The sequence below is a fragment of the Salmo salar genome, chromosome ssa20 (assembly GCF_905237065.1).
Source record: "Salmo salar chromosome ssa20, Ssal_v3.1, whole genome shotgun sequence".
NCBI classification, from domain to species: Eukaryota; Metazoa; Chordata; class Actinopteri; order Salmoniformes; family Salmonidae; genus Salmo; species Salmo salar.
In genome coordinates this window covers 647,932-665,099 of record NC_059461.1, presented here as the reverse complement: position 1 = coordinate 665,099, position 17,168 = coordinate 647,932, and the positions used below count along the sequence as shown (strand labels likewise).

Here is a 17,168-nt window from a genome sequence, read left to right as displayed (position 1 = left end):
GCATTTGCTGTTTGTTTTAGTTGAGTTTCAGATTATTTTATACCAAATAGAAATTAATGGTAAATCATGTAAGTGTCATTTTGGAGTCACTTTTATTGTTAATAAGAATATAATATGTTTCTAAACACTTCTACATTAATGTGGATGCTACCATGATTATGGATAATCTGAATGAATGATGAATAATGATGAGTGAGAAAGTTACAGACGCACAAATATCATACCCCCAAGACATGCTAACTTCTCAGCATTACAATAACAGGAGAGGTTAGCATTTTATATCATACCCCCAAGACATGCTAATCTCCCCTGTTATTGTAATGGTGAGAGGTTAGCATGACCTTCTTGGGGGGTATGATATAAAATGCTAACCTCTCCTGTTATTGTAATGCTGAGAAGTTAGCATGTCTTGGGGTTATGATATAAAATGCTAACCTCCCCTGTTATTGTAATGGTGAGAGGTTAGCATGTCTTGGGGTTATGATATAAAATGCTAACCTCCCCTGTTATTGTAATGGTGAGGTTAGCATGTCTTGGGGTTATGATATAAAATGCTAACCTCCCCTGTTATTGTAATGGTGAGATGTTAGCATGTCTTGGGGGTATGATATAAAATGCTAACCTCCCCTGTTATTGTAATGGTGAGAGGTTAGCATGTCTTGGGGTTATGATATAAAATGCTAACCTCCCCTGTTATTGTAATGGTGAGAGGTTAGCATGTCTTGGGGTTATGATATAAAATGCTAACCTCCCCTGTTATTGTAATGGTGAGAGGTTAGCATGTCTTGGGGTTATGATATAAAATGCTAACCTCCCCTGTTATTGTAATGGTGAGAGGTTAGCATGTCTTGGGGGTATGATATTTGTGTGTCTGTAACTTTCTCACTCATTGTATCATTTCAAATCCAAAGTGCTGGAGTACAGAGCCAAAACAAGAAAGAATGGGTCACTGTCCCAATAATTACAGGGGGGGGCACTGTATAGAAAGGTCAGCGTAATGTGGTATCAACACAGGGAGGCTGCCCTCTGATCCCATATACCATCTCCTGTTATTGAGCAAGGCACTAAACCTCCACATAGTATAATACCTGTTAAGGCTACTGTATAAAACACACATGGTCAGCCCTCAGTCTGGAGAGCTGACTCAGTGGGTGTGCAGGCATTTGATCCAGCCCTGCTCAAACCGAGGCAGTTTATCAAGGTCCGGTTGTGGTTTGTTATATAAAATGAAACCTGCACACCCATTAGCTCTCCCGGAGGATGGTCGACCACTCATTAGCTCTCCCGGAGGATGGTCGACCACTCATTAGCTCTCCCGGAGGATGGTCGACCACCCATTCTCTCTCCCGGAGGATGGTCGACAAAAATAAATAGGCTTTCATGAAACACGGCTTGTAACAAAAAATAAATAAATGAGCAGTAAGCTTTAGTTGTCTTTTTGCACTGAGTCAATTCCTCACGCTGCTGTTTCCAACGTCTTATCATCGACTCATTAAGACCAAGCTCCCGTGCAGCAGCTCTATTTCCTTTTCCAACAGCCAGATCAATCGCCTTCAACTTGAAAGCTGCATCATATGCATTTCTCCGTGTCTTTGCCATGATGAGGGTGACAAAATGACTACCGTAATCAGAATGATGGGAAGTTTGAGAGCGCTCGATTTAATCTAAACAGTAAACAAAAAACTTGTTTGACATTAACCCGTTCGGCAATTTCATTGGTCTAATGAAAAGCTTCATGCCGCCAAAAAACTGAGCACGTCACAGAATGTGTTTTTTTTTAAAAAAAATTTAAAAATTGAAAGCGGGAAAAATCCATATATTAGCCGCGTCATTGTTTAACCTGTTAGGGCTAGGGGGCAGCATTGACACGGCTGGATAAAAAACATACCCGATTTAATCTGGTTACCACTCCTACTCAGTAACTAGAATATGCATATACTTATTACATATGGATAGAAAACACCCTAAATTTTCTAAAACTGTTTGAATGGTGTCTGTGAGTATAACAGAACTCAAATGGCAGGTCAAAACCTGAGAGATTCCTTTACAGGAAGTGGCCTGTCTGACCATTTGTTGAACTTCTTTTCCATCTCTATCATTTACTAAGGATCTCTGCTCTAACGTGACACTTCCCACGTCTTCCATAGGCTCTCAGAGCCCGGGAAAAAACAGAATGTCGTCATTCCAGCCCCAGGCTGAAACACATTATCGCCTTTCTCAAGTGGCCCATCAAGAGACACTAGCTTATGCGCGTGACCCCGACCGCCCCGCGCCGGGATTTTTTCCTCTGTTTGCCGAAAAGGAGATTCCCTGTCGGAATATTATCGCTTTCTACGAGAAAAAAGACGTAAAAATTGATTTTAAACAGCGGTTGACATGCTCGACGTACGGCAATGGAATACTTTGAATTTTATTGTCAGGAATTGCGCCAGCGCGTGACACTTCTTTACTATTTCGGATAGTGTCTGGAACGCACGAACAAAACGCCGCTATTCGGATATAACGATGGATTATTTTGGACCAAACCAACATTTGTTATTGAAGTAGCTGTCCTGGGTGTGCATTCTGACGAAGACAACAAAAGGTAATGACATTTTTATAATAGTAAATATGATTATGGTGAGTGCTAAACTTGCCGGGTGTCTAAATAGCGAGCCCGTGATGCCTGGGCTATGTACTTAGAATATTGCAAAATGTGCTTTCACCAAAAAGCTATTTTAAAATCGGACATATCGAGTGCATAGAGGAGGTCTGTATCTATAATTCTTAAAATAATTGTTATGCTTTTTGTGAACGTTTATCGTGAGTAATTTAGTAAAATGTTAGCGAATTCCCCGGAAGTTTGCGGGGGTATGCTAGTTCTGAACGTCACATGCTAATGTAAAAAGCTGGTTTTTGATATAAATATGAACTTGATTGAACAAAACATGCATGTATTGTATAACATAATGTCCTAGGGTTGTCATCTGATGAAGATCATCAAAGGTGAGTGCTGCATTTAGCTGTCTTCTGGGTTTTGGTGACATTATATGCTGGCTTGAAAAATGGGTGTCTGATTATTTCTGGCTTGGTACTCTGCTGACATAATCTAATGTTTTGCTTTCGTTGTAAAGCCTTTTTGAAATCGGACAGTGTGGTTAGATTAACGAGAGTCTTATCTTTAAATGGCTGTAAAATAGTCATATGTTTGAGAAATTGAAGTAATAGGATTTTTAAGATTTTGAAAATCGCGCCACAGGCTGCAAGTGGCTGTTACGTAGGTGGGACGAATTCGTCCCGCCTAGCCTAGAGAGGTTGTTTAAGCCGCGAGGTTCAAAGCCTGGGGAAAAAATTGCGGCTTATTGTCCGGAATTTACGGTACTTTGCAATTTGAGTTGCTATGTCCCTTACATTGGATGCTCAAATCAACTGGAATTACAAAATCCCAAATGTATTATTTCCTAAAATTAATGTTCACGATTCACAAATTATCATTTTGAGTCACATGATTCGATTCACCACGATTGAACCGAAACCCAACTAATACAATAGCAAAGTGAATCGTTCATTTCATCAAAAATAATTGTTTAAATTAATCATATGAAACGTTTAAAAAAAAGTAAATCAACTTTGTATGGCCTTATTCGCGAGTGTCGGAGGAACGTTTTTTTTTTTGGGACATGACGAAAACATGAATACATACTAATAATAGCTAAACATTTAATTAGAGGGTTCAATAAATGCTTTGAATTGGGTAGGCCTTGAGCAACGGACAACTCCTCTCGTACTATGCCGGTCATTCTGACCCTGGCTAATACGTTCATTTTTATCTGATTGATAAAATACATAATTTAAAAACTGTGCCTAAATAAATTACATTAACAGAAATTATTAAATTAATTTTCAATGACTTTTCCAAAACTGTCGGGATTTTATCATTTTAAAACTTTTCCAGGCCTGGAAAATACAATTACTTTTCCAGGATTTTCATGACCGTACAAACCCAGCAAGGTCAGGTCTGAGATGGAGCAAGTAAAGATGATCATACATCGTCTGATTTCAGGAAGAGAACGGATGAGTTACTGTCCTGAGGTGTTTTTATAAACCACAGCTCCTAAACATATTGTCAAAGCAGGAAATTCAGAGAGAAAAGCCACATCGTGAGGCAGCAGAGATTTTGACATATCCAGTAATCCCTCACCCAGCAGCTCCTTGACTTTGTGTTTCTCCGCCACAGTCTGCAGCTGGCTGAGGAGAGGTGCATTGTGGGTCAGCGTGCTCCAGCGGTGGAGGAGGGCGAGTGCTTCTTGGGAGGAAAGAGCCTGGGGTCGTAAGGTCAGCCAGCCAGCCTCCCCGTGGACCCCCAGAGCTGTTCCACGATGTTGCAGGATGGAGCTCAGAGTCTGGAGATACAGGCTCAGCTGACCTGCCTTCACCAGCCTGGAGAAGAGAAGAGGGTTATGAGAAGAGGAGAGGTAACAGAGCTGTCCCACGATGCTGCAGTCGGAAGCTCAGCACTAGAGGCTCAGCTGACCCGCCTTCACCAGCCTGGAGAAGAGAAGAGGGTTATGAGAAGAGGGTTATGAGAAGAGGAGAGGTAACAGAGCTGTCCCACGATGCTGCAGTCGGAAGCTCAGCACTAGAGGCTCAGCCGACCCGCCTTCACCAGCCTGGAGAAGAGAAGAGGGTTATGAGAAGAGGAGAGGTAACAGAGCTGTCCCACGATGCTGCAGTCGGAAGCTCAGCACTAGAGGCTCAGCTGACCTGCCTTCACCAGCCTGGAGAAGAGAAGAGGGTTAATGAGAGGAAGAGAGGTAACAGAGCTGTCCCACGATGCTGCAGTCGGAAGCCCAGCACTAGAGGCTCAGCCGACCTGCCTTCACCAGCCTGGAGAAGAGAAGAGGGTTAATGAGAGGAAGAGAGGTAACAGAGCTGTCCCACGATGCTGCAGTCGGAAGCTCAGCACTAGAGGCTCAGCCGACCTGCCTTCAGCAGTCTGGAGAGCTGTTGGAATGGATAGCTGCCATATTATGGGCTCTTTTGTGTGTTTTGTTTTGCTTATCTTAACTGTAGACCACTTTTAACAAGAGAGTTTTCATCTATATTTTTGTAGCGGTCTATTTACCACCATAAACTGATGCTGTCATTAAGACCACACTCAATGAGCTGTATAGGACCAAAAGCAAACAAGAAAATGCTCATCCAGAGGCGGGGCTCCTAGTGGCCAGTGTTAGTAATGCAGGGAAACTGAAATCGGTTCTACCTCATTTCTACCAGCACGTCACCTGTGCATCTAGAGGCGACAAAACTCTAAAATCACCTTCACATAGAAACGCATGCAAAGCTCGCTCGCCCTCCATTCAGCAAATCTGACCATAACTTTATCCTCCTGATTCCTGCTTACCAGTAAAAACTCAAAACAGGAAGTATGTTAAACACTATTATTACACAGAGTGAGTCCATGAAACTTATTGTGACTTGTTAAGCTAATTTCTACTCCTGAATGTATTTAGGCTTGTCATAACAAAAGGGGTTAAATACTTATTGACTCAAGACATTTCAGCTTTTACATTTTTAATTAATTAGTAAAAAAATGTTTTAAAAACATAATTCCACTTTGACATTATGGGGTATTGTGTGTAGGCCAGTGACCAAAAGTCTCAATTTAATCAGTTTTAAATTCAGGCTGTAACAAAACAAAATGTGGTAAAAGTCAAGGGGTTTGAATAATTTCTGAAGGCGCTGAACATCAAGTTATAACCAGAGTTTTTCCGGACATGTGACTTGAGATCAGAATTCTTCTTGGACAGGTCAAGTGGTACAACTCCTGGACCTATTTATACCATCCATAGAGGTATTGACTTTGTTACCATTATCTCACAACCAGGGTGGGAAATGAACTTGTTGGTCCACCAGCCACCGTGGCAGGTAAATTAAAAAAAATTAATCTAACCAGCCGCTCAGATGTTTTTCCAGACAAAATATTTTTCTGCCATTATTACAACAAAAAAATCACAAATAACAGATGAGCATGCTTAGTAATGTTTCTAAAACAATAAATGTATTACTATTAAGAAGTAATGTGGTATATTGCTCAATTCAATTTCCATTTTTGTGACCCAAGTCTTTTAACCAATGTATGTTCAAATAAATAATTTAGATACAATAGTAAAACAGATAAACAGTTCTTCAACTGAACATTCAGGATCCTGCCCTGCCACAAAATGCTGAGTCATATGGCTTATTTATTTATTATATTATTATTATTATTAGTTCAGGGCTCTGACGCATAATTGTATTACAAGGAGAACATCAATTGATATAATGTAGGAGCACAATGGAATTATTTGAGTGTTTTAATGATAAGAAAAAACTAAAAAGTTGATGAATGAAAGGTTTTTGAACTGTTTTATGCTCAAACAAACACAATTTACCCCAAAATAGTTTAGTCATTAGGTGGTAAAAAAATTTCTGCTGCCCCTTTAAGGGTCGGGCCATTACTGTAGTAAAAAATGTTCTGCTGCCCCTTTAAGGGGCGGGCCATTACCGTGGTAAAAATGTTCTGCTGCCCCTTTAAGGAGTGGGCCATTACCGTGGTAAAAATGTTCTGCTGCCCCTTTAAGGGTCGGGCCATTACTGTAGTAAAAAATGTTCTGCTGCCCCTTTAAGGGGCGGGCCATTACCGTGGTAAAAATGTTCTGCTGCCCCTTTAAGGGGCGGGCCATTACCGTGGTAAAGATCATCTCCATGCCTGCGCTACCAGTAGACAGTTGCTGCAAACATACATTGAAAAACAACCACCGGTAAGTATGTAAACAAAACGATGTAACTAGCCAAGAAACAACAGGACAAAAAGTCACACTTGGGTAGCCTTTCAGGTCAAGTCAACAAACTTCTACATTTGGGCTTTTAGATTGGGGATAAAACATTTTTTTTTTTTTTTTTTTAAACTGTTCCCAAATGCTGTGTGACCACCCGCCAAACGTGGCTGGTGAAATAGACCTCCTTACCCGGCAACGCCAAAATCTACCCCCATTTGGCAGGTGTTAACATTCCACTCTACTCACAACGGTGTCTTTTGACAACGTTTTGCTTCACTAAGCAGACTGTCATAGTGTAGTTAAGGAGTCCTCTACCTCAGATGTCTGATGATGGTGGTGGCTACACACAGGAACTGGCTGATGAGGGGTAGAGGGAGAACCTTTGGAGTGCCGGGTCCCTGGGGTTTGTCCTCCTTCTGGCCCAGGTTGGTGAACCACAGCACATGGAGCAGCTCCACCACAGCACCCAGCAGACCCTGGTCTACATGTCTGGAGGAGAGAAGAGGGGTTATTTAACTCTGTTTGATTCTTCTCTAATGATGCCCTCCCCCCCTCCCCTGGAGCACACTGACCCCTCCCCCCTCCCCTGGAGCACACTGACCCCTCCCCCCTCCCCCTGGAGCACACTGACCCCTCCCCCTCCCCCCTGGAGCACACTGACCCCTCCCCCCTCCCCTGGAGCACACTGACCCCTCCCCCTCCCCTCTGGAGCACACTGACCCCTCCCCCTCCCCTCTGGAGCACACTGACCCCTCCCCCTCCCCTGGAGCACACTGACCCCTCCCCCTCCCCTGGAGCACACTGACCCCTCCCCCTCCCCTGGAGCACACTGACCCCTCCCCCTCCCCTGGAGCACACTGACCCCTCCCCCTCCCCTGGAGCATACTGACCCCTCCCCTCCCCCTCTGGAGCACACTGACCCCTCCCCCCTCCCCTGGAGCACACTGACCCCTCCCCCTCCCCGGAGCACACTGACCCCTCCCCCTCCCCTGGAGCACACTGACCCCTCCCCCTCCCCTGGAGCACACTGACCCCTCCCCCTCCCCCTGGAGCACACTGACCCCTCCCCTCCCCTGGAGCACACTGACCCCTCCCCCTCCCCTGGAGCACACTGACCCCTCCCCCTCCCCTCTGGAGCACACTGACCCCTCCCCCTCCCCCTCTGGAGCACACTGACCCCTCCCCCTCCCCTCTGGAGCACACTGACCCCTCCCCCTCCCCTCTGGAGCACACTGACCCCTCCCCCTCCCCTCTGGAGCACACTGACCCCCTCCCCCTCCACTGAGCACACTGACCCCTCCCCCCTCCACCTCTGGAGCACACTGACCCCTCCCCCTCCCCTGGAGGACACTGACCCCTCCCCCCACAGCACACTGACCCCTCCCCCTAGCACACTGACCCCTCCCCACCCAGCACACTGACCCCTCCCCCACAGCACACTGACCCCTCCCCCCACAGCACACTGACCCCTCCCCCCCACAGCACACTGACCCCTCCCCACGCCCCCCCACAGCACACTGACCCCTCCCCCCACAGCACACTGACCCCTCCCCCACAGCACACTGACCCCTCCCCCCCCCACAGCACACTGACCCCTCCCCCCCACAGCACACTGACCCCTCCCCCACAGCACACTGACCCCTCCCCCACAGCACACTGACCCCTCCCCCCACAGCACACTGACCCCTCCCCCTCCCCCAAGCACACTGACCCCTCCCCCCCACAGCACACTGACCCCCTCCCCTCTGGAGCACACTGACCCCTCCCCCCCTCCACCTATGGTCACTGATCAACAGGGCTTCCTGGTGAAGGCAACGTTTTGTTATTGTTGTTTAAAATAAATAAATAAATAAAGACATCAGAACCAGAATGTCTGGCTAGATGATTGAAATAGTAAAGATGACATCCAGACAGTATATCTCACCTCCTCTCCAGCAGCTGTAGAACCCAGGTGAGGAGCCCGTGGCCCTTGGTCAGATTGTAGGCTGCTTTGGTCACGTGACCAGCCTGGTGCAGGACTCTCACTATCAGAGTCTGGTAGAGAACATCAAAACACAGGAGGAGAGACAATAGTCATAAAGATTAACATATGACAACATTATACTTTATTGAAATACTGTTTATTTAAAAAAAAAGAAGGGGGTAATCATGTCCAAAACATAAAAGTGTTGGACGTATAATGTCAATTAATATGTACCCATTGATTCAGAAGAAGCTAACTTTGAAATGCCTCATGAGTTTAGTTCAACTGTCCTACCAATCAGAACCCAGAATATATCAGCTTGTTTTACTCCATTGTTTGTAAACAAAGTAAATGTAAACATAGCCTCATAACATGATTAAAACTATCATTTTTATATCATGCATGGTCAGTCCTTGCATCCATAGTTCTGTCTATGAATTTGAGAGTGGTTACATTTCTCAAGCCCTATCCCTCTCAGCTTTTTACCCAAACGGGCAGGTTTTAACCAAAACAGGGACAGGGGAGTAATCTTTGTTATTGTTTCTGCTGCTAATTTTGCATTCCAACCAAGGTACATGAACTAAGATGCAAACTGAAAATGACCCCCCCCCCCCAAAAAATAAATAAATATATACTTAGTGGGAAATGGTTTATTCTTAAGAGAAAGACAAAGCAGAAATTGCGAGGTAGTGCTAGTATTCTTTGTTTACCTGCGCGTGTGTGTGTGTGTGTGTGTGTGTGTGTGTGTGTGTGTTTCCGTTAGCTGGTAATAGCCAGCTTTTGGCCATAAAAATGGTAATAAAAGCCGATAAATAAAATTGGCACCGGCTAATTGCCTGGGAGAAAAAGAAAAACTATTGCAAAATAATGCTTTTTATTCATTGATGGAAATACATTTGACTGGTCATCGGTCTATGGGTTAATTTGCATAATTTAGAGGAATTCAATTGGCCCCGTGTGTGTGTGTGTGTGTATATATATATATATATATATAGAGCCTTTGAGTGGAACATCTGTCAGACAGCACTTTTAAAAGCCCAATCATTGCAACAATTCTGAAACGCAATAATATGTTAACAATATTTTTAGGGGCCATGATTAAAAAAAAGATCTAGTATTTTTATTTCTCAACTGGTAATTGAAGTGCTCTTCCCATTCATCATTCAAATGCATAGTTAACAGAAGGCAGGCTTCATCAGCACGTCACATTGCTATGAGCTGGAGGTAGTTTCAAAACATATAGCTACTTAGTATTGTTCGAAACCTGAACGTTTCACTACATATTATGAGACATGTTTTATCTTGCTTCAAAATAGCCTAGACATTTACATTTTTACATTTTAGTCATTTAGCAGACGCTCTTATCCAGAGCAACTTACAGTAGAGTGCATACATTTTATTACATTTTTAAATACTGGCCCCCGTGGGAATCAAACTCACAACCCTTGGCGTTGCAAGCGCCATTGGGACCCACCATATATGTGGGACCCACCATATCTGTGGAAACAATTATTTTATAAAGACTTCCATATGCCATTGAAACCAGTAGTCTATTTCTCTCAAGTTCTACTGGTTTTTAACTTTCTTTCATTGTCTCGTAGCCGACTGATTTGTGCGCATTTCTGCGCTAATAATGTTACGAAATAGTTGATTAACATTATAAGCTAAACGTTCTGAGCACCTTCGGCCAGCTGTGAGTCTTTCTGGGTAATTCTCTAAGAGCTTTCCACACCTGGATTGTGGAACATTGTGGCGCATTATTCTTTTAAAAAATTCTTCAAGCTCTGTCAAATTGGTCTTGCCATAGATTTTCAAGTAGATTTAAGTCAAAACTGTAACTCGGCCACTCAGGAACATTCACTGACTTCTTGGTAAGCAACTCCAGTGTTGATTATGCCTTGTGTTTTAGGTTATTGTGCTGCTGAAATGTGAATTCATCTCCCAGTGTCTGTTGGAAAGCAGACTGAACCAGGTTTTCCTCTAGGATTTTACATGCGCTTAACGCCATTCAGTTTTTTTTTTTATCCTGAAAAACTCCCCAGTCCTTAACGATTACAAGCATACCCATAACATGATGCAGCCACCACCATGCTTGAAAATATGGAGTGTGGTACTCAGTAATGTATTGGATTGGATTTGCCCCCAAACATAACATTTGTATTCAGGACCGAAATCTAATTGCTTTGCCACATTTTTTTGCAGTATTACTTTAGTGCCTCTGTACAGGCTTCCTTCTTTTCACGCTGTCAATTAGATTAGTATTGTGGAGTAACTACAAAGTTGTTGATCCATCCTCAGTCTTCTCCTATCACAGCCATCAAACTCCGTAACTGGTTTAAAGTCACCATTGGCCTCATGGTGAAATCCCTGAGCAGTTTCCTTCCTCTCCGGCAACTGAGTTAGGAAGGACGCCTGTATCTTTGTAGTGACTGGGTGTATTGAGACACCATCCAAAGTGTAATTAACCTCTCTGGGGTAGGGGGCAGTATTTTGACATCTGGATGAAAAGCGTGCCCAAAGTAAGCTGTCCTCAGTCAATCGCATGGTGTGCTTTCGACGTAAAGCCTTTTTGAAATCTGACACAGCGGCTGGATTAACAAGAAGTTAAGCTTTATTTTGAAGTATAACACATATTTTCAAGAATGTTAAATATTTGAATTTAGTATTTTGAATTTCGCGCTCTGCAATGTCACTGGATGCTGGCCAGGTGGGACGGTACCGTCCCACCTGCCCGTAAGAAGTTTTAATAACTTCACCCTGCTCGAGGGGATATCCAAGGTGTGCTTTTTTTCTTAATTTTTTACCCATCTACCTCCCTGGTCTTTGTGGTTGAATCTATATTTGAAATTCACTGCATGACTGAGGGACCTTACAGATAATTGTATGTGTGGGGTACAGAGATGAGGTTTGTCATTAAAAAAATGATGTTAAACACTATTATTACACACAGTGTGAGTCCATGAAAATTACTACATGACTTGTTAAGCAAATCTATACTCCTGAGCTTTAGGCTTTCCATAACAAAGGGGTTGAATACTTATTGACTCAAGACACCAGATTTTCATTAAAAAAATAAATAAAAATAACAATTTCACTTTGATATTATGTGGTAGTGTATAGCTCAGTAACAACAAATCTATATGGAATCCATTTTAAATTCAGGCTGTAACAAATAAATGTGGGGGGAGAATCAAGGGGTGTGAATACTCTCACCCCAATGCATGTTGGTCAGATACATTTCTCAAAATGTCCGGTAAATTAAAACTGTCTGGTGCCACATTTTTCAAAATGGAAACCCTGGCAGGGGGGGGAGGATGTTGTTGTGTTTGTACCCGAGTGTGTTGATCACAGAGTGGGCTGCAGCAGAATCCTAGCAGCGTCTGGAAGATCCCCTGTTGGTCTAACAGATCATAACACTGTCTGTCTGTCAGTCCCTCCTCTAGGACAGACAGAATCCACTCCCCTCTCCACCTTGTGCTGAGAGGAGAGACAACAACAACATGTCACGGACGAGTCACCTCCATACGGATAACATCCACTGGGCTAAACACACAGCATCCACCTTTAATAACTGGACAAAACACCAATCCAATATGACAGAATAGTTCCTCAGCCAACTATTTCATTCATCAGAGTATAACCTAGTGGAATACAGTCAGGGATTACATAGGATTAAAGTATAACCTAGTGGAATACAGTCAGGGATTACATAGGATTAAAGTATAACCTAGTGGAATACAGTCAGGGATTACATAGGATTAAAGTATAACCTAGTGGAATACAGTCAGGGATTACATAGGATTAAATAACAACCTAGTGGAATACAGTCAGGGATTACATAGGATTAAAGAACAACCTAGTGGAATACAGTCAGGGATTACATAGGATTAAAGAACAACCTAGTGGAATACAGTCAGGGATTATATAGGACTAAAGAACAACCTAGTGGAATACAGTCAGGGATTATATAGGACTAAAGAACAACCTAGTGGAATACAGTCAGGGATTATATAGGACTAAAGAACAACCTAGTGGAATACAGTCAGGGATTATATAGGACTAAAGAACAACCTAGTGGAATACAGTCAGGGATTATATAGGACTAAAGAACAACCTAGTGGAATACAGTCAGGGATTATATAGGACTAAAGAACAACCTAGTGGAATACAGTCAGGGATTATATAGGACTAAAGAACAACCTAGTGGAATACAGTCAGGGATTACATAGGACTAAAGAACAACTAAACTAAAGTAAAACCTTGAGTAAGACTAACACTATACTACTGTAACACTATACCACTGTAACACTATACCACTAACACTATACCACTGCAACACTATACTACTGTAACACTATACCACTGTAACACTATACCACTGTAACACTATACCACTGTAACGCTACACCACTAACACTATACTACTGTAACGCTACACCACTAACACTATACCACTGTAACGCTACATCACTAACACTATACCACTGCAACGCTACACCACTAACACTATACCACTGTAACACTATACCACTGTAACACTACACCACTAACACTATACTACTGCAACACTATACCACTGTAACGCTATACCACTGTAACGCTACACCACTAACACTATACCACTGTAACACTATACCACTGTAACACTATACCACTGTAACACTATACCACTGTAACACTATACTACTGTAACACTACACCACTAACACTATACTACTGCAACACTACACCACTGTAACGCTACACCACTGTAACGCTACACCACTGTAACACTATACTACTGTAACGCTACACCACTGCAACACTATACCACTGTAACGCTATACCACTGTAACACTATACTACTGTAACGCTACACCACTAACACTATACCACTGCAACACTATACCACTGTAACACTATACCACTGTAACACTATACCACTGTAACGCTACACCACTAACACTATACCACTGTAACACTATACCACTGTAACACTATACCACTGCAACACTATACTACTGTAACACTATACTACTGTAACGCTACACCACTAACACTATACTACTGTAACACTATACCACTGTAACACTATACTACTGTAACGCTACACCACTAACACTATACTACTGTAACACTATACCACTGTAACACTATACTACTGTAACGCTACACCACTAACACTATACCACTGTAACGCTATACCACTGTAACACTATACCACTGTAACGCTATACCACTGTAACGCTATACCACTAACACTATACCACTAACACTATACCACTAACACTATACCACTGCAACACTATACTACTGTAACGCCTACACCACTGTAACACTATACTACTGTAACGCTACACCACTAACACTATACCACTGCAACACTATACCACTGTAACACTATACTACTGTAACGCTACACCACTAACACTATACTACTGTAACGCTACACCACTAACACTATACTACTGTGACACTATACTACTGTAACACTTTACTACTGTGACACTATACCACTAACACTATACTACTGTAACACTATACTACTGTAACACTAAACTACTGTAACGCTATACCACTGTAACGCTATACCACTGTAACGCTATACCACTAACACTATACTACTGTAACGCTATACCACTGTAACGCTATACCACTGTAACACTAACACTATACTACTGTAACGCTATACTACTGTAACACTATATTACTGTAACACTAACACTATACTGCTGTAACACTATACCACTGTAATACTTTACCACTATACTGCTGTAACACTATACCACTGTAATACTTTAACACCATACTACCGTAACACCATACTACCGTAACACTATACTACCGTAACGCTATACTACTGTAACGCTATACTACTGTAACGCTATACTACTGTAACGCTATACTTCTGTAACACTAACACCGTACTACTGTAACGCTAAACTACTGTAACGCTATACCACTGTAACGCTATACCACTGTAACGCTATACCACTGTAACGCTATACCACTGTAACACTATACCACTGTAATACTTTACCACTATACTGCTGTAACACTATACCACTGTAATACTTTAACACCATACTACCGTAACACCATACTACCGTAACACTATACTACCGTAACGCTATACTACTGTAACGCTATACTACTGTAACGCTATACTTCTGTAACACTAACACCGTACTACTGTAACGCTAAACTACTGTAACGCTATACCACTGTAACGCTATACCACTGTAACGCTATACCACTGTAACACTATACCACTGTAATACTAACACTATACTACTGTAACGCTATACTACTGTAACACTATACTACTGTAACACTATACTACTGTAACACTAACACTATACCGCTGTAACACTATACCACTATACTACTGTAACGCTATACCACTAACACTATACCACTGTAACACTAACACCATACTACTGTAACACCATACTACCGTAACACCATACTACTGTAACACTATACTACCGTAACACCATACTACCGCAACACTATACTACTGTAACACTATACTACTGTAACACTATACTACTGTAGTACTATACTACACTACTGTAACACTAACACTACCACTGTAACACTATACTACTGTAACACTAACACTATACCACTGTAGTACTATACTACTGTAACACTATACCACTGTAATACTAACACTATACTACTGTAACACCATGCCACTAACACTATACTACTGTAACACTATACTACTGTAACACTGTAACACTATACTACTGTAACACTATACTACTGTAATACTAACACTATACTACTGTAACACTATACTACTGTAATACTAACACTATACTACTGTAATACTAACACTATACTACTGTAATACTAACACTGTACTACTGTAATACTAACACTATACTACTGTAATACTAACACTATACTACTGTAATACTAACACTGTACTACTGTAATACTAACACTGTACTACTGTAATACTAACACTGTACTACTGTAATACTAACACTATACTACTGTAATACTAACACTGTACTACTGTAATACTAACACTATACTACTGTAATACTAACACTATACTACTGTAATACTACCACTATACTACCGTAATACTAACACTATACTACTGTAATACTAACACTATACTACTGTAATAGTGTACCTCCATGTCACAGCTGTAGAACAGTTTGAAGAACTCCGGAACCCGTCTGAAGTCCAGGCACTGATGGGACAGCAGGAACCTGTTCACCACCACGTACATGTGGTCCTCTGGTTTCAGCATCTGCAGGGCCACCTTAGTGATGTACGTGGTCAGTAAGAAGGGCATCCTGAGGTTCTGCTGTCTGATCCCATTCTTTACCATGTCCAGCAGGTACAGCAGCTGGAGAGACACAGAGAGAGAGAGAGAGAGACCTGGTTAATACAGAACATTACTACTCATGTACAAGGCGATGTCTGTGTCTGAAATGACAGTCTATTCCCTATATACACCGAGTGATACAAAACATTATGAACACCTGCTCTTTCCATGACATAGACTGATTCAGGTGAAAGCTATGATCCTTTATTGGATGTCACCTGTTAAATCCACTTCAAATCAGTGTAGATGAAGGGGAGGATGACAGGTTAAAGAATTATTTTTTAAGCCTTGAGACATGGATTGTGTATGTGTGCCATTCAGAGGGTGAACGGGGCAAGACAAAATATTTAAGTGCCTTTGAACGGGGTAGGTGCCAGGCGCACCGGTTTGTGTCAAGAACTACAACGCTGCTGGGTTTTTCCATGCTCAACAGTTTCCAGTGTGTATCAAGAATGGTCCACCACCCAAAAAACATCCAGCCAACTTGACACAACTGTGGGGAAGCATTGGAGTCAACATGGTCCAGCATCCCTGTGGAACGCTTTCAACACCTTGTAGAGTCCATGTCCTGATGAATTGAGGCTGTTCTGAGGGGAGGGGACAACTCAATATTAGGAAGGTGTTCTTAATGTTTTGTCCACTCAGTATATCTCTCACACGAGATGAACTGCAAATAATGACAGACCACTGTGTGTGTGTGTGTGTTCGTGCGTACGTACGTGTGTTTTTTGCATGTACATGCGTGTGTGTGAGCCTGATTATGTATGTATGTATGTGTGTGTGTGTGTGTGTGTGTGTGTGTGTGTGAGCCTGATTATGTATGTATGTATGTATGTGTGTGTGTATGTGTGTGTGTGTGTGTGTGTGTGTGTGTGTGTGTGTGTGTGTGTGTGTGTGTGTGTGTGTATGTATGTGTGTGTATGTGTGTGTGTGTATGTGTATGTATGTATGTATGTGTGTGTGTTTGTGTGTGTGTGTGTGTGTGTGGTGTGTGTGTGTGTGTGTGTGTGATGTGTGTGTGTGTGTATGTGTGTGTGTATGTATGTATGTGTGTGTATGTATGTATGTATGTATG

At 42.4% G+C, this 17,168-nt stretch overlaps 1 protein-coding gene across 1 annotated transcript in view; it reads right to left on the bottom strand.

Moving 5' to 3' along the window:
* Positions 1-17,168, bottom strand: part of LOC106597389 (nucleolar pre-ribosomal-associated protein 1-like) — an 88,773-nt gene that overhangs the window by 2,111 nt on the left and 69,494 nt on the right. Inside the window, 5 exon segments of the mRNA XM_045704205.1 lie at positions 4,181-4,419; positions 7,116-7,289; positions 8,725-8,834; positions 12,096-12,240; positions 15,873-16,114. Of these exon segments, the coding sequence (XP_045560161.1) occupies positions 4,181-4,419; positions 7,116-7,289; positions 8,725-8,834; positions 12,096-12,240; positions 15,873-16,114 (910 nt within the window).